The sequence below is a fragment of the Charadrius vociferus genome, unplaced genomic scaffold (assembly GCF_000708025.1).
Source record: "Charadrius vociferus isolate BGI_N301 unplaced genomic scaffold, ASM70802v2 scaffold366, whole genome shotgun sequence".
Taxonomy (NCBI): Eukaryota; Metazoa; Chordata; class Aves; order Charadriiformes; family Charadriidae; genus Charadrius; species Charadrius vociferus.
This window is the reverse complement of record NW_009648900.1, coordinates 656,310-675,615: the sequence shown is the minus strand read 5'-3', so window position 1 is coordinate 675,615 and position 19,306 is coordinate 656,310. Positions and strand designations below refer to the sequence as shown.

The 19,306-nt window shown below is 38.0% G+C and overlaps 1 protein-coding gene across 1 annotated transcript in view; it reads left to right on the top strand.

Annotated features, from left to right (window-relative positions):
- Positions 1 to 19,306, top strand: part of HIBADH (3-hydroxyisobutyrate dehydrogenase) — a 77,359-nt gene that overhangs the window by 45,176 nt on the left and 12,877 nt on the right. The window contains exons 4-5 of the mRNA XM_009887181.1: positions 17,814 to 17,947; positions 18,505 to 18,581. Of these exons, the coding sequence (XP_009885483.1) occupies positions 17,814 to 17,947; positions 18,505 to 18,581 (211 nt within the window). The remainder of the gene's footprint in view (positions 1 to 17,813; positions 17,948 to 18,504; positions 18,582 to 19,306) is intronic.

The window sequence follows — 19,306 nt, the reverse complement described above, 5'->3', positions numbered from 1 at the left end:
TCATAGACATTCCTGTGTACTTAGAAGGTTAATTTGAAACTGTAATGTTATCTCCCTATGAAAGCAAATGTATTTTTTCTTTTCATTTAAGAGCTTTTAAAAGCATAGTTTAAAAAATTATTCTAGCCACTGTTTTCTCATTTGCTACTATTTCAGAATGATCTTGGGCATTTTATAGATACCTATAAACCAAGTAGAAAACATGCCAAATTACATTGTTTATTCCAGGTTCTTGCTTCCTTAGTAATTTTTTTTGTGAGTGAGGAGGAAAAAACAGTTCAAACCTGTTGAACAAATTACATGCATGCCAAAATATTCTAGAGAATACTTGAAAATGGGAGATTTAGGGCTACTCTCTGACTTCTTTCTTCAGTATTAACAATAATGACATCTCTTGAGTGCATATGATTCAGTGCATTTGTAGCGCAATCTGATTTTTGTAAATCAAAAAATTTAAAAATAGAAAATAAATGTGGCTCAAGATGAGAAAATTGTTTACCCTCAAGGATGGCTGTTTCTTTCCTTCCAGTGTATGAATCCTGTAGGTTTTACTAGTTCTGAGGTTGCTTTTCTCAACAAGTAGCTTTTGAAAGGATTTGTTATTTATTTAGATTTTACTGCCAGTACCTTTCTGTCTTCTCTTAAGAAGGAATGTTTCTGTGCTCTCAGTGGCAGCCTCTTCCTTGTTGCTTTGACTGCTCTGACCAGTAACAAGTAATTTTTGTCCACTGTTAAATTTTCCATGCTTAATTTATCTGATTTTTTTTGTAGCAGATTTATGTGCATCGGGTTTTTTTGAACTATTTCATAGGTGTGGCTTTTTTTTTCCATCTGATATAAATTTGAGATCCCATACTCCACACTGGTCATCTTCCTCATCTTTATTTTCATCATATGTGAGTATGTGTGCAAATGTATGTACAGTCATCATCAATAATTCAAACTGCTCTCTCATCTGTTCCTTTCAACTTTCACCATTATTTAATCTTACTTAGGAACAGTCAGTGCTCTACGGAATCTCTACTTCATTTTTGGTCCTTCCTTTCAACTATTTTCCTAGACAGGGTGCAGTTCTGTCCTCCATTCTTGCCTCTCCACCTTGCAAACCCTAGTTATCCCCTTCCTTGTTTACTACACGCACCTCCACTCTAGAGTTGATAGCTGCAATTTTACTGAGTTTATTTGCAATGCTTGAGTAGCAAATAACATCTTTCTATCATATTTTGGTTGTCTTGTTCTCTTATATGCCTCTTTTACATGATCAGAAAGAGTAGAAGCAAAACAAAATAACACAGCAGGTAAATAAAGTGGACTGAACTACCCAGGGTTTGGAAAATTGGATTTATTTGGTTGCCATCTGCCTGCCTTCAGGCAAGAATGGCAGGTCTCTTTTTTCTCTAAGTTCATCGATGCTGTCTTCTATGTTACCACTGTTGTGGTCAGCCACCACCACCTTCAAGATTTTTCTAAAACAGCTAGGGACATCCAGCGTACCAGTTCTGGTTAAACTGTTACTTAATACACGTTGTGTCTTTGACACCCAGTTTGTATGCAGAATTTGACACTTGATGTGACTTGCAGTGTCTGCCCAACACAGTCAAGACTGCGAGGGGTTGTTACCGTACTCTGAAAGGACTGCTCTTTTGCTGGACTTTGGTTGTGTCAAGGAGCTGTTTGGAACAGGACAAAACAAGTCCCCCCTCCATTATTCCTTTTCCTCTCCAAGAGGCAAAAGTGGTGAAGTGGGGTTTGCTTGAACAGAACAAAAATGCCTAACAGCATCTTTGAAAGGGCTCGTAGAATGAGTGGACAGTGAGGAACCACAGAGGCAAAGCAGCTTTGGATAGCAGGAGAGGGCTACGTAGCTTTGTAAGAGCAGACGATGCAATCTAACTGCAAGACTCGCAGGTGAGCTGATCTGCGATAGAGTGAGAGGGGCACTGTGATCGGGAAGGTGGTCATCAGTTACAGATAATGGAAAGGATTTGGGATGTTCTAGCAGGCGAGTGTACAGTTTCTGCTTGACGGAGACCTAACTGCAGCCTCTCTGTGTTAACACCTCTTACTGCAAGGCCTGATGTTTCTGAGCGTGAGTGCGCCGTGGCTGTGCTACTGTATGGCAGACCCCTTTCCCTCTGTTAGTTCAGAGGAGGGGTACAGAAGAGGTTGTAAACTGCTGTCAGATACTGCTACCCATTCGGGCACGCTGCAGCTAGCAGTATTTGCAGCTACATAGGACGGCCTTGGCAAAACAAGCCAACGCTTACTAGTCAGCTGGCTTACGAGAACTGTTTGGTTTCTGAATGGAAAAGCAAAGCTTAAACATATGTCTGTGCTGGCAGCATGAGTTACTTTCCTGCGTAAGTGTCCAGAATTCCTTTATTCCTTCTTTACATTTCCAGCAGAGCTCTTAACTGGGAGTTCAGACATGAGGGTTCATGTTTTGTCCAAGTTTTAGTCAAGTTAGTTTGACATGTTCTTCTTTCCTTGGCTGCCAATGGTTATAAGTCAATACTTGGAGTGATCATTCTCATCTCACCCACGGTCATTCCATTCATATGTGGGCAGTTTTGGGGATTTTTCTCAGTTCTTTTCCAGTCCCTTGTCCTGAAAATCACTTAACCGTTTCAGTACCAGGTGACAACGATACATGGTGAGGGGTGAAACCATTACAGTTTTCATTTTAAAAATCACTGCAACAGTTTTCATCTATTTTGTGGTACTGTGTTGTAACAATAAACTGTAGTAGGTACTATGCTTGAGTCAGTTAATATAATTTGGCAGACAAATGCCATGTAGTCCTACCAGCTTCAGTCTGAGTTATTTATATACCATGACGTACAGAATCCTGAAAAACTAGCTTAAAAGTTCTGGTTTTTTTAATGAGAGTCCTAGCCAGGTTAAATTAAAAAGAGATGTGGAGAAGATATAGCAAAATTGTACCAACCACATTGTGACTGGTAAAAGATGGGGGGTTTCTTTTTTTCACGGTTTATTCTCCACAGGGAATAGGTGAATTTCTAAAAATTGTGTTGGGTGGGGCTGTATCATGATACTGAATTACATAAGGGAAAATCTTCACTGTAAATGTAATAAAATGCGGGGGGGTTTCCCCTTATATTCACAAATATAACTGGCACAAATTTCTAATCTTCTTGAAGTATATTGGTCTTATTAAGCTAAGGTAGCTTTCTTCTATGAGCTATGCAGCATCACTCAAATTGTTTCCTATTTACAGATTGGTATTTTTATTGCCTCATTGACCTTAGAAAAGCAAGAACAATTTCTGATCTTTTCCTGATATGAATTGACAGTAGCAAGTCCTACGCTAGCATATTCTAATTTTTTTCTTATTTGTATCAACCTGGGGTTTGTATTTGGACAGCCATTTTGAAATGTTTCACTGTACATCAAAATAATAAGTCCTAATGGATTGCTTCCTGCTTGACTAGACAAAAGTATATTTTTTTTTAAATAAAATTGTGCCTTAGCAAGTTTAAAAGAAATGGTAGAGCAAAATAAAGTAGATTTTCTGTTAATGGCTTTGCTTGATCAGGTATTTATATTCTGTGTATGATTTTATTATATATTAAATTCTGGCAATAAGGTAGCTTTTCCTCTCTGAGGTCAGTAGTGTTCAGATTAATCAGGCTGACATTTCATGCCGGTGGGTCATGAACTGTTGATAATAGCATTAAATGGTGATTCACTTGCTGCGGGGAGCACAGCTCATTATCCAGTCACTATATTAAATCATCTCCACAAACAGCTAGAATCCTGTGTGTGTGTGCATGCACACATCTGCACGCACACCCACACCCACACACACGAAAATCACGGGTGGGGATCTCTATCCTGTAGCTATATCCATTTCTCTGTTTATAGCAATTGTTAAGCTATTTCCAGCATGCGGGGATGATGGGCTTTTCCCCATCTGGGAGACTGGAATAGTTGTGTCTGAGAAATCTGTTTATGTATGAAACAGGACTATGTGGTTTATTTTCTAGCTTCTCTCCAATAAAGGGGCATAATTTTTGTAGCCAGTTCCATGTTAGACAAAAGCAAAGAAAAATACATGCACATCATTTCTAAAATGTTAGTGTTGGAAAACGAACAAGATGCAAAATGAAAACAACTGAAATCTAAATTGCTTGTATTCACCGAGTATGGGTTTTTATTTAATACTGTGTTTTAGGGGCTTCTATATTAGTTTCAGATGTGCTACTTCCTGTTAAAAACATTCATACTTTAAAGAAAAAATAGCCACTGTCCTAGTGCAAGAAAAAAGCACAATGGAAAATTTTAAAATAGAAGGCTGTCTAAATAGCTTAACAGTGGATTAATTATGTTGAATGAGGGGAAATGCCACACTCTAATGCTTAAAAAATGTTGCAGTTAAATGCAAATCTTACTTAAATTTAAGTTGCATTCTTTAAAAATGAAATTTAAGTTAAGAGTGTTGCAAAGCACGTGTTTATCAATTAGTATGAGGTGTTGGGCTTTTTACTCCTACCTGCAGCGAATAAGTGATGAGTTTTCTCCCTCCCTGTCCTCTGCCTCCTCCTTCTGAGCCAGTATAATTTGTTTAAGTGCAAAAGTGACTTTTGTTCAAAGGCAATGTTAGAGGCACTTCACTTTAAGATACGAAGGCTTACTTGGAAGTATGAGCTTCTCAAGGTCTTTGTAACTGACACTGGAGAAGTGATTTTTTTTAATATATTTTGGTTTTTTCTAGAAGACATTATGTTTAATCAGTATACAAATATTAATTAGCATGAGAACCGTGTTAACCTCAGTATTAACTTTAAAATTGAGAAGGGGGGGGTTCGCATATGTGTACATTTTTATACTTTTGTATGAATGGTTACAGAGAGGGAAACCTTTTTCTGAAGCAATTATCACACAGTATGCTTTTAGAGAAGTAAAAAAAAAAAAGGAATTATGAAGGGAAACATTCTAAATTCCTCAAATTGCCTTTTTTTTTTTTATGTTAAATAGCAACTAAAAGCTGCCAAAAGAAACAAGATAACATGAAAAAACCGTAGGCCACTAGAGGTCACTGTTTGGTAATCAACTTCTAATGAACCAGAACTGTCAGGAAGGCCAATAAATTACACTGTGGATTTTTCTAATTATGAATTCCTATTTAATCATTCAATGACAAGTTAACTGTGGCAGCGGTTCTATGTACTTTGCATACACAGTTATGTTAATGTACTATTATATTTCTTAGGATGGAGGTCCTCCATCATTAGAGCAGTTCATTACCAAAGACTCTCTTATCTAATCATAATTACTGATTATGAGAAATAATTAACTTTGTTACCCTCTTGATTTTGTTCATAGGCAAAATGCACTCTTTTTCGTTTCTTTTTTTTTTTTAATGGAAGACCAGAGCAAGTATTGAATTTAGATATCTTTACATTAAAGAAAAATGGTTAGTTTGGTTTTGTGCAAAATTGCTTAAGTTGTGGTGTTGGAGTAGTTATAGTTACTGGCAAAAAAAGTGGTACACAAATTATCTTATAGTGGGTTTCCTTAAGTTGTCATTCAGTACAGTTAAATGTGAAAATATGTTTTGTTTCATGAAAGTGCAGCATTTGGAGCATGTAAAGATTTGTAAATTTAAACCATATGATTGCATATTTGTTCACCCTGAAACAATAAAAGAAATAATAAAAATAGTATCTCTTTTTAAAAATATTTCCGTACTAAACTTAGAATTAGTTCATACACAAAGGAGTATGACTTTTAATTAAATTACAAGGGTTTGAACTCATTGGATAAGTGGCATCACGTACATTTGGGAACACTGAAAAGTACACTGCATTTTAGGCTGGAGGGCAATGCTAAATCTAGTTCTCTGAAAGAGATGTACTATCTTTTTTGCAGAGGAGTAATAATAGAATTATGTGAAGAGGATCCCTAAACAGGAAATAGAACTGGGAAAGGCCTTATAACGAAGGGATTCCTTAAATGGAAGCTCTGTATCTTTCCAATTTAGGCTGCTTTCCTACCAGTTGTTGTCATCTTGCATTATTATACTGCTTTGCTTTTCCAGTGACGAATAAAAGCTTTGAGAATTAACTGTGAATATGCTGAAATTGGGCAGCAGAAAATGCTTTGTTACTTTATGGATATAGAGTTAGGCATGCTTAAAAATAAGCATATATTTTAAAGGAGGAGCTGAAAGAGAGACTGTGTGGGCTGTTTACTATATCCAGAGGCGAGATGCGATGCCGAAGTGCTTGCAGAAAAGACAGACATATCTAAAACAATGCACTCTGATGGTGGTTCAGATTCTGAAAAAAACTCGTGGTCCTCATACCACTGATGACACTTGAAGGGACAATTTTCAAAAGTCCGTTCAAAAATGTTCAATGCAGTTTTCAGTCCTAATTTTAAGAATTTCCTTCCGATTTCAGTCAGTACAGCTGTATCAGTTGTCCTGTCATAGACTGTACCCGAAACAGATAAAATTAAAACTTGCAGCTAGGCAACTCTCCCACAGAAAATACTGGAGATGGATTTCTTTTAAAATTACTTATTTCTGGCTACATGTTGCTATTTTATTTTAAAATGTTGTTAGATTGCTGCTATTAAATACTAGATACCTTTTAAATGTTGTGATTGTAAATACTCCTCTACTGCTCAGGATTGGAGGATGGCATTGCTACATCTTCAGCTCTTAGATAAACCAGAAATGCTTAGGAATAGGTATGGTATGCTGTTCCACCCCATTTTAATGCTTTTTGGGTTATTTTTCTGTGTTTAAAATGTGTTTATTTTCTTCGATAACAGGAAAGGACTAATGAATGTACTGATAGAAATTTACCTGCGTGGCTTTAGGCTTCTGCAGCTGGCTTCCTAAGAAGCAAACCTTTTATTAAGCAGAGCACTTGAACCCGTACCTGTTGAGCAATGCAGTTTAAATGCATGCCTCAATGTGATTATTTGTATTTTTTTAGTAATGTGCTTAATGCCTTCTTTATTCAGCAAAAAAACATGCTGCAGTGTTTTGTTGCTTTTGGGGGCCTATAGGAGGGTAACATGGTAAAGAAAATCGTAAAGGACTAGAGTGTTTCAAGTATTTTGTTTTTGTAAAAGGGGATTAATATCTTGTTACGGTTGTGCTAATACTGGCGAAATCCATAAACAATAATATTTTTAAATCCTGATTTATTTTTCCTTCAAAGGTCCTTGTTTTACTGTTATAATACAGGGTTTCAGTTACTGTGTATCGATTCCACAATGCTGTGTAAACATACTTGCATTTTGCTGCGGAGTTAAGGTAGAATGCGTGAGTATTTCGTGCTTTCCAGATAGAGACATTCAAATCGACCTAGCAAAATCTGCAAACATGGTGATGTATGGCTAACTGCTTTTTGTAATTTACAGGACTCAGCAAGTTGGGCCACGCGTCTGGTTTTGCTAGTCACGAATTTGCATGTATGTTGCTCTGTCAAGACAGATGAGTTGCGAAGGTGGCAAAAGATGTGTTGCCAAGGCGGACTGACTGTTGGTTCTATTTGTAGATTTTGCTGTCCCACACAAACGGGGGTTTGGTGTTGTTACTCATTTTGGTATTGTCAGTGGATTCTAGTTAGAGCAGATAGAATAGCTCTTCTGGGATTTTGCCTTTTTTTATTCTGAGGGGGCATTATAAGTGTTTGTCCCTTTGAGCTTTTTCTCCTGTAGTCCCGTAACAGCCTATTTTCTGGTTGCTGATCTTCTGCATAGAGTGGAAGCTTCTGAAGAAAGCAGAGGTGTGATGGCCTCAGTGTGTGTTAAACTTGCAGCTCTGTTACCTTTCTAATGCCAGACAAAAAAAAAATGTTCTTGTTTTTTGCAATATGTGATTGAGATGAAGTTTTACTTCTGGGACTTGAAGCCTCATCGGGGAAAGATGGGAATTGTGCTAGAGCCTGTCTGCTGAATTTTAGTTGCATGAAGGCTTAATACTGGACCACGTAGTTGAGAAATTGTGTGTGTGTTCATGTTTCATTTTTGGACTTCCCCTAAGACACTAGGATTTCGAGCAGTAGTGCTGGACAAGAAGATGATGGGTTATTTTCTTTGTTTCTCTTGTATTTGATATTTCTCTTGTATTTGGTGCTGTGCTTACTCAGAACTTAGCTATGGTTAACCAGATCACTTAGTGCCATGTACTTTACATTTGGACTGACCTGAATTCTGCTTTGAAACTTTGGTATCTTGAATAGATGGAATATATTGCTCCTGTTCTTCACTGGCCGTCCAGCCTTCTTGCTAATGTTCGGATAAAAACCGGAATACTTGTTTTGGACTGTGCTAAGCTCTATGCAGTTTTGCTGTCCAAGACTGTAGATACTTGCAATTGTTGTTTAGTTTTAATATATATGTATAGGTCTGCAGCCTCAAATGAGATTTAGACCATGTACCTAAATATTAGGAATGGATAAAGGAGTAGCTAAATTTAGTACTCCAGCAAGAACACCTAAGGGCTTTTTCTGTTTTCTAGGGCTTTTATGGTGGAGTGTGGGTTAAAGGGAGAGAATAGGAAAGATGACCGGCATGAAAACCACTGTTTTCAAATGGTTTTGATACATTATTTTGGGTATTAAAAATAAGCAAGTAATTTAATCAGTTGTACTTTATTTCCTTTCTTATTGCAATGCTGTTAACCTTTTTACTTGGTAACTTTTCATGTGCTTTTTTTTCACTTTGGCATTACAGTGACTAGAACGAAATGTAATGCTTTTTAAAAGCTGCTGCAGACAGAACGATCTCATCGCGCCTTTCAGCTTGTACTTCTGTTGAAAAAGTTAAAGTGTCTTCTCTGTGTGTTTGCCTTTTGCAACTTATTTTCTTTGGCTAATCCTTTTGGAGGCATCAGTGGCTACTTAATACTGTCTTGTAAAATTTTCCCGGTGCATTCCCTTCATATGAAACTGCCTTAAGAACAGCTTCTACTCAGTTTTTGCATGATTTATTGAGAGGGCATATTCTTTTCTGTGTTTTGGCATCCTTCTATAATACATCTAAATCAGATTGAAGATTTTTATTCCGGCATCCATGGCCAAGTTCAAGTACTAATCCCTATAGAATTCCACTCAGGGCTTCCTTTAAAAGCATAAAGCTTCTCATTACCATTTTGTCTATTTTGTTTAATCTGTTCTTTATCCTTCCCTCTACACTACCTTCTACCTTCAGTTGTTGATGATTTTTACATATTTTTTTCTGTGCCCAAAAGGGATATCCTCTGCTATGATTACACATGTATGTACCTATTGTTTATATACATGTATGCTCATGATTCATGTAAATCCCTAAGCATGTTCTCCGTGAGGCCCCTGAGGATCCTTGCACGTACAGCAACACTTCTCGGATTGCCATGTGGGACTGGAGGCTTTGGTACTCTCTTTTGTCTTCGGACAGCACCTAGCAAAATAGGGACCCAACCGTGACAGCAAGGGAAGTGCTAAAAAAAGGCTATTAAAGCAGTCTCTGTTTGCATCTTCTGCCTTCATATTATTCTAGGAGGGAAAATCTGTTTAATTACTCCCTCTCATGCTGGGCTGCCCAGAACAGGTAGCATGTTGCACACCTCTCTTGCATCTTTCTTTCAGTCTCTGCTACTGGTAGGAAAATAGCTGCATGGAGCATTAATGCTGATGCATACAGTCTGATCCACTCTTCTTCATTCTTGCCTGTGCTTGTGGGAGGCGGGGGTGGAGGAGGAGGAGGGAATTATTATTCTGCTGCTGACACAGGGAGAATGAGAGTGGCTTGATGCAACAGAAGATTATGTTCCCTGAGGATAAACAAACAGAAGGAGATAAATTAGGAGAGAGGATAATCCTGTTAATATGTGCATTCCTTAATTCTAATTCAGTTTTTCAAAACGTACGATTTCACAGAGGTTAGAGATTTAATTAGTACCTGTAAACCATCTCTTAAATTTTACCTTTTAGATTGTGGAGTAACGCTTTCAGTTGGCATTTGAGATGCACAAATTTGCCCATAAACAGGAATTGTAGGTCGTGATATGAATATCACGTGAGGGAAAAATAATAATGTGCACATCACAATCCCTTCCTCAATTAAAAAAAATGAACTTTTGTTCTCCGCACTTTTTCATGATACTGTTTGTTAGGAAGTCAGAGCAGTTTATTCCTTGCAGTCTTCTGTTGCTTTTTCAGCAGAAGCTGGGCCATTGTGATATTTATCTGAATTCAAACAAGGCTAATTAAAAGAGCTGCTGACAGTTGTTGTGATCTGACTTTGACTGGAGCTTGATGGTCATTATGGGTAAATAATGAACCAGGTCTGCAAATGTAGCAGCTGCCAACTTGGGATAGAAGAACAGCTATTGCGTCCAATTTAAGGATCTATCGACCGCTTCCCTTCTCCCTGCAGATCTTTTTCCTAGCAGAAAACTAATGTTTTCTACTGCTTTGTTTTGTGGTTTCAGCTATTTCTGATATAGTCTATAATTTCCTCTTAAATATTTAACCTAGTCCATTATTAGCTTTCAGAGTTAACAACTTTTCCATTGGGCTTTCTTTGCATTTTTATTTTGTTTTGTTTTGTGGGTGGGTCTTTTTGCAGTTTGTTTTTATGTACAATGTAACTGCTTAAATAATGATGATAATGTGTATTTAATTTGCCTGTTGCTGCAGAATAAAAATCCACTAGGCTTTTTTTTTCTTTGCACAGCCATAATTTAACAAATTGTGTAATTGGATTATGCTGCAAAAGAGACACTTCTACTTCCTTAAGTGCGCTTTTGTCTGGAGTAATATTGAGTGCTCGTTGTATAAATCTTCAAAGCACTGACCCGAACCTCCATTTCCATTTTTGTTCAAACATCACCAGTTTATGAGGTCTGGTGATGCAAAGCTCTATTTATCAGAAGAGAGAAACAGCAATGACTTTCATTAAGGTGCACATCCAGGTACGCTGTCGCTTCATCACAAGCTTTGCCTTGGCCCATTAGCAAGCAGGAATTTAATGGGTGCATTAAAGGGAAAACAGCAAATTTTAATAATAGATTCATTCGACTTTCTTCTAGAGCCCCTGCCATCATAAATGGAGTACAGGCATTTAAAAGCCACCACAGAATTTAATACACACAAGAACTTAGCGCATCTACCCAGCGCTTGCTCAGCTGCCATTAGGAAAGGCAGCGTGTATTATGTAAAATGTACGAAGGTGCTTGCGCATAGTGCGTAATGCGGCAGAACCGGGGATCTTGCTGGGAAGAAACGATCCCAAGCGTGCCCCTAAAAGACAAGTCTTGCTTTGAGATATAATGATGAAAAATTGCCCATTTATTTGTGTCTTTGCGTTTCAGCAAAAACGAAACTTTTGACTGTGGTGCTGTGGCGCTGCCGCAGGGGTTTTGTGCATGTATGTGTGCGTCCGCGGGCGTTTCTGTTCGTGCTCTGGAAAGGCCAGCGATACGTTAACAAGGGGTTATGTTATGCTGGTTTATGTTAAACCAGATCACCCCCTAACATGTGCGGAGCCATTCATCTGTGTCACCAAAACCCAAGAGAACATCTGACATGGACTTTGAAACAGAAACAGTGATCACTTACAAATCAAACATGGCACGCTCTAAACCGATTGTGCACGGCAATCTTTTCGAGAAAGGACAACTAATTGAACATGATAAAGTGTAAAGTTAATTAACACCCTTAAATTTGTTGATTACTTTCACGGGATTATATTGTTCGTTGAGGAGCAGCTTTCTGTCCCAGCTGTCGCCTTTTTAGCGAATGTCGCTGGTAAACAATAGAGACACCATAACAAGTCGTAAATGGTCCCTGTGACAGCAGCCCCTTGTGAGGCTGCATCTGTAGAAAATGATTAGAACAATTGCATTTTAAAGACGGCTCACATTGCAGCCCGGTCCCATCGGCCCTCTTCTTTATCCGCTGATGGCAGACTGGTTAAAACATTTAAGTTCTTTTGAGCAAATTAAGTGATTTACTGTGTTTTAGTTATAGGCAGCAGAATAGCTTCGTAGATCTGGCTGTGATGCTGATTTTTATAATAGGGAGAAACACAAGCCCTTTGAGTGGTGGTGTGGTGTGCTTTGGGTTTTTTTTTTCTGAGACTGTTCTGTTTACTTGTTTCCTGGAAATAGATTAAGGATGGCAGACGTTGTCTACGAAGCGAGTAGAAAAAATTGAGACCCTATTTAAATTTTATAAAATTACTCGTCTCCTTGTGGTTATTTTAAATTTGCAGTATAATTTTCTGCTTTTATTTCCAGTAGGGATTTGTAGCTGGTTTTACCTATGCATCCTTTAATTGGTTTTGGATTTATATATGTAGCAAAACAATAGTAACCTTTTCAGTTAATCTTCCCTTGTGTATCTTGATTTAACTTTTTGTGAGTTCCAAAAGACAAAGTATTTCATGTGAGCTGGCAGGTACTTAAAAAGAACTGCTTAGTTCTTAAAAAGCACACACACACACACACACAAAAGATACACAGATGTAGGCTCTCAAGTTCAACCTATCTGAAAGAGCGCAAACATGACAAGAAACTGCTTGTTTGAGGCAACTACAGTCGCTTAACCTGCATTTTTGCAAAAATATAGGAATAAAAGACCAGTGTGCCCTTGCACTTGCCAAAGCCTAACAAGGCAAAGCCTCAACTCTTACACTTGAGGGTGCAACATTGTAAAACGGAGAGAGGATTAAAACTCAAGCACTGATTTTCTTGTTTATTTTTTTTATCCAGTTTAGATCACAAAATTATTTGTTAAAATTGCACAATAGATTGCATGTTGAATAGAAAAATGACAAAATAGATGGGTTCTCGCTGTTGTAGCCCTCATCTCCAGCTTGTCCTTTGGAGTCTCTGGAGCAGCTATATTCACATTGTTTCAGTTTTTCTTCTGAACTTTGTCAGCAACAATTTTTTCTATCTGCAGGTGCAATGCAACAGTGCTTTAAATATTTTTGGCACAGGGATATGCTTGGGTGCTCTGTGTTTTCAGCAGCGTAACTGTTTTCGGCATCACTGCTGTGATGGTGCTGTAATGTGTAGTCTTAGACTATCAGTTCTTTTTAACTTGTCTGCAGTCTGCACTGCTATGTAGTAAAACTGAAACCAAAAGCAGATACTTTGATGTAACATCTTTGCATTAACATCTTTTTTCTAGCAAACTGTATTCTTAATAAGCAAACTGGTTGAAACCACACTGCTTTTATGGATGTAGCTATAGATGTAAGACTTTTTTTTTTTTAACTGGAAACATCAGTGACAAATTACAAGACTTTTTCCAAGATGTTAAATGCTGTTGTAATAAGCAATGAAAAGTGAATACGGACGGGCAGTGGGGCTACTGAACTAGGCTGCCTGGCCTGGCCACTAAAACTTGAGGTCATCTCCAAACTGTCCCAGGATAGCTGTGACTAGTTGTTGTCATCATATGAGGGCTCCTAAGCTTCCATTGGCATTTTTGTCTAAAATTTTGATGCTCTGCATCAGGTTCACTGAGCACTCAAAGTGAGAAGCATGTGGGTTGAACTAATCAGTGCCCCACAAGTAACTCAGCCAGATGCGACAGGATGGTTTGAAGAGCAGTTCTTTACGTACCTCTTCTGATAAAAGAAATTCATTTTTCAGATCTTCGTCCAAAACCTTCTAATACCCGAGTGGGAAACTCATCTCCAAGTGGGTATACCATACTGCAGTGCTACTCTATAACTTTTTCCCAGATTAATTTTTTGCGTGCTCTCTCACTAGCTAGATCTCGTAGTATATTTGTCTGCAAATCTGTTCCTGTCAGTTTATATCGCTGGCAAAAACTCTGCTGGTGGTACAACCTACTGACTTGGAATTGAGCTACTCTGTGGCATCTGCTGGTGTGACCTCCTTAAAGGATTCTGCACACAGGTGTGGGGGATCATCCTACAGAAGCCGAGCATAGGACTGCAGCCATGGGCTCCAGCAGTCTTGCTTTGCAGAGGAGGAAATCTTACACATGCTAATCACAAATACAGTTTCTCAGAAAACCATTCCCTGAGGATGAGAAGAGGCTTTTTGTATTTTAGAAAGAACAAATAGATTCTGAAGGACTTTTGACCCTGATCAGCAGTGGTCCATAAAGCACTATCTTAGGTGGTAAGACATCTTTAAAAAATCAAAAGATGAAAAATGATAATTAGTTTTTTTAGATTTCGTTAGCTGCTCTGCTTTCTCCCTTGCTCTGTTTTGTGTTATTAGAAGCCGATGATGTACTTTACTGGCCTGTGCTATTGGTATGGAATCTGTGATTGTGAAATAAAGCTGTGCATTCTTGTCTAATGATTTTTTTATTTCTATTTTTATCTGAAGTTACAGTTCTTGTGCTCCTAGGCTCCCTGCCATTTTTTTTTTTTTTAAATTGCCAGTGTTATAGAATTGCTGCGCTGCTTGTTTAATTCTGATAAAATAGCTGATAGTTGGCAAGGACCCTAGGTGATAAAATTTACCATGAAGTAAACAGGTATTTGTTTTTAAAAAGAGAATTTTCCAAGCCTTTTGCATTATACAACAAATTGCTCTTTTTTTTCTACTTAACTAATTTATTTTTTCTACTTGAAATGTAAGTGTTTGAACAAGTGAGAGAGTGCAGCTGTCAGAAGACTAACCAGCTGAAAACTATTGTCAGCATTAATTTTGCTCTAATAAATGACTCTCTGAAGCTATTTAGCAGCCTGTAATCTAGATACAGGGCTATTGACCTATGATGGATAGTACTGGATTTTGTTTGTAAGCTTTGACTTAAATTGTCTACTTAATTTGCTGCAGGTCAGATCACAGGATTAGTGGTAAAGGCCATTATGTGGTTTGAATAAAAATAGCTAGAGGAATGGAATGAAAATCATTGTGTTTATTAATGTAGCAATCTTTGTGGTCATGTACATAGTAAACTGGTAGCCAACAAGATGACAATGACCTGTTTGTGTTAGCTCTAAATCTAGGCTTTACTCTTAGCCCACTTCCTGTGAGTTGCCTGGGGAGGAGTCGTTCAAGTGAGATTAAGGACTGGCTGCAAATATGATGTCTCTCAACCTGAGCAGGAAGACCTTTACCACCGTAGATATTTCAGTACCTTAATAGTGTTGTTCTAGGAACAGCAGTGTTGCGTATATAGACTGTTGTGGGTTTTTTTTAAAGCTGTGAGTCCGACTGAGTTCTTATGGATGCTCCTGTTCTAGACTCACCAGTACAAGAAAGATAAGCATTTACTGGAGTGAGTCCAGATAAGGGCCACAACGATGATGAGGGGACTGGAGCATCTTTCCCGTGGAGAGTCCAAGAGATCTGAGACTGTTTAGCATGAAGAGAAGGCTCAGGGGAGATCTTATCAATGTGTATGAAAACCTGATGGGAGAAAATGAAGAAGAGAGAGCCAGACTCTTCTCAGTAGTGCACAGTGACAGACAAGAGGCAATCGGTACAAAGTAAAACACATGAAGTTCCATCTGAAACACAAGAAAACACTTCTTTACTATGAGGGTAGTCAAATACTGGAAGAGGTTGGCTAGAGAGGCTGTGGAGTCTCCATCCTTGGAGATATTCAAAAGCTGACTGGAAACACTCATGGGCAAGCTGCTCCAGCTGACACTGCTCAAGCAGGGGGGTTAAACTACGTGATCTCAAGAGGTCTCTCCAACCCCAACAATCCTGTGACTCTGTGATTCTAGGTTGTAATATAGGTTGATCAACCCCTTCATCAGTGGCAGCGTCTTTCCTCTGTTTTCTATTTTCGCAGAATTGGTAGGTATTTAATTTTTGAGACCTTGATCTGTGAAATTTGTCTGAAATTCTTCAGTGACTTCAAAAGATGGTGCATATTGGAAGACAGGGTGGGGGAAATAAATACTTGACAGATACAGAAAGCGGCATTTGTAGACGTAGTCACACAGAGACAGTGCATCAATTGAAATTTTTATGAGAAAGCAAACAAAAATTTTTCAAATTCTTCAGTGTGGGGGGCTGCAGTGTAGCTGTCCTTGATGTCAGAAAGGAAGTCCAATACTGACCACTTCATTCTTTACCTGTGACACAGCACTTACATGGACTTAAGGCTCTAAGTTGAGAGAAGCTCTGATTAGCCTGCTGTGGTTGCCCACTTTGGCAGAATTTTTTGTGCACAAACTTGGTTGCCATGATGGCTTAGTTATGGCCTTATTTTTTTCTCTTTCTGTTGTTTTTTATTGCATAATTTCATTTATTAATGGGGAACAAGGAAAGCAGAAATGTCCAGTTTAAGTGGGATATACTAACAGAATAACTTTCTTGCTATTTGAGGTTAGATTAGGGGGTTGGTTTGGTTGGTTTTGTTTTTTTTTAAAAGAAGCTCTATCTTCGACTGATAAGCTTTTTAAGAGTGCATTTTCACTTGTCGCTATGCAACATCTAGCTCAGTGAAGGCAGTTCCAGTTACCTTCTGGAAACTGTTCCAATAAAAGCATTTATTAATGTTTATTATGGTAGCTAATTGGTGGTGAAGAACTGTGAACCATAGCTGAAGAGCAGCCTGACTTACTGTAGAAACATAATGGTCCACCACGTGGAAGAAGAACAAGCTGTTTCCCTTGGACATTCTGTTTGTGAGAACACTACCTAGTTGAGCATGTTTAATTTGAAAGTAGGTATCTGCAGCTGTACATCCTAACAGGCCAAAGTCTGATGCATAACGCAGAAAATTTATAGTGGCTCTGCCTCTTGCTGAAGTGAAAAATAGTGAGGAAGCTGATGTGTTCATCAGTTTGGGCCAAATTTTCCTAGCAGTTGTACCCATTAAATGTTGGGGATGGGGAGATTAAGGCTGTATGAGTAATTCATATTAGAATTAGGCTTCTTTTAAGGAATCGAGTATTTCATGGAGGTTATAAGTATCACATGAAAAATTTGCTGGTTTTGTGGTTAGGAACTGTATAATCAAAGAACTATGGTGTGTGCTTACTGACCTGTGTTAAAGACAGGAAAAACTTATAGGAATAAAACTGTTTTTGTGTACGTGTGTGAATCATTTTTACATTGCTTTTTATGTAATTCTTTACATAGTTGTATCTGTGTTATGTTTATTTGTAGGAAACCAACTCAAGGTGTCTCAAATTAAGTAGAATTTTGCTTCAGATTAGAAACATCATAAACTGCAGAGATTCAGAAGGCTTGGTTTTCTATGCCTGTGTCTTTTAGATGTTCAATTACATGAAAATCAGGAAAGCGCTGATAAAAATTAGCCTAGGTTTGGAAAAGCTGATAAAAGCAGAGTTAACTTTGAGCAATAGTTTGTCAATAGTAATCTCCAATGACTAGTTTGATAAAGCAGAAATTTTATTTAGTAATTCAGACACAGGGAATTTTGTGGGGTGCAAAGTTGCAGGAAGGGTTGATAGTTTCTTCATATGAAACTATAAAGAATGACATTGACAGTTTTCTGTTAGTCTTGTGAATTGTTTATCTGCCACAGTGCCTGAAAGATAAGGTGGCTTTATCTTCATCAAATGTTTGAAAATCAAGATCTCTGATCTGGTAAGTACTGGGACCATAGGCTTATTTTTACATAGACTTTGAGAGGTTCCTCATAAGTGAAATATTAAGCCCATAAATTTTACATCATCAGACCCTTACTGATAAAATAAAGTACTTAAGTTTTTTTAAAAGTAATGATCATAGAATCATAGAATGGTTGAGCTTGGAAGGGACCTTGAAGATCATCGCATTCCAACCCCCCTGGCATAGACAGGGACACCTCCCGCTAGACCAGGTTGCTCAAAGCCCCATTGATATTAAATCCGATGTTGTCTTGATTCAGGTGTTGGAGCGGCTCGTGCTGGAAACCTTACTTTCATGGTTGGTGGAGTGGAACAAGAATTTGATGCTGCCAAAGAATTGCTGACATGCATGGGTTCTAATGTGGTCTACTGTGGAGAGGTTGGAACTGGACAGGTAATGCTTCCTGAGGGGTTGCTAGTTATCTCTGTCTCTTATTTTTGTTGCTTTGTTTTTCTTTAATGATACCTATGTTTTTATTTGAGAACTAAATGCATGATCGTATATCTTCATACTTGTTTGCTTGTTTACTTGTCTTCAATAAAATAATCTCATGGCACTCTTCTCCAGCGTGTTGTAATAGCTTAAGACCAAAACATCTGACCTGGTGCTTCTCCACATTAGCTTGTGGAGATTATACTTCTTAGAGAGCACAGATTTTAGTTTTGTTTCTTCTAAATTTATGTTCTGAAGGGCAAAGAGCCCCTACATGCCATGTATACTAACTGAGCTATTGTACTAGGAACAAAAGTATTTCCTAATCTTGGAAGGAACCATAGGGTTCTACTATTGTTAGGTTATACTATTGTAGATCTGTGCTTACTGGTGCTACCTTTAGAAGGGAGCTGTCAGAACATATTTGATCATACTGTCCCGGACCTAGTTAAGGAAGATTCCTACGTGTAAACTCTATGAAAATGTAGAACCTAATCGAAGTTTTAACTTATTTTCAGGCTGCAAAGATCTGCAACAACATGCTTTTGGCCATCAGTATGATTGGAACTGCTGAGGCTATGAATCTTGGAATCAGGTTTGTTTGATTTTTGTATTGGATTAAAGCATTTTTTCTGTTAACGGTTTTTGTGTTTTACAGTCGACTTTTGCTGAGACAATGATTAGATAGCATAGATAAACTCTTGCCAGAGATTCGCTTCTAAAGCCATTAACATGCTAAAGGGATTATTTAACTAAAGTTGGACTCTTCAGAACAGGAAAGTTCTCTTCTATTAGCTCTATAGATTGTTTCATTCTGCATGTGAAGTTAAGAGTTTATTTGTTCTGCTGTAGTGCAAAGCACAATAATGTTTGTCTTGCATTATAAACATGCAGAGGTAATACAGAGGTAACTTTCTGTTTGCATTCTAGGCTAATGTACAGTGTATTCAGAGTATTACACTCCTCCCCTACAGCTCTTGTTGGCTTTGTTTATAAAATAAAACTTCTAGTACAGTCTATATATCAAATTAAGATCAAAGCATAAAACAGAACATTTACCTTCCTGTTCAACTTTACCACTGCAGGTCGTCCTGATTGTAAAAACTCCTACTTTGTCAAAAAGCTGGAGTATGCTCCACTACACTCTTGTCAATGCTAAGAGTACTATTTCTTTTCTAGCAGATGATGCACCTGACTTGTAAGTTGCAGCATATTCAAGCAAAGTTATTTTTCCTTTCCAATTGTAACCTATTTATTTTGCTGTGGTCTTTGAGATTTCATTTTGTTTTCCAATAGAGCGCATGCAAGTACCGGTTCAGC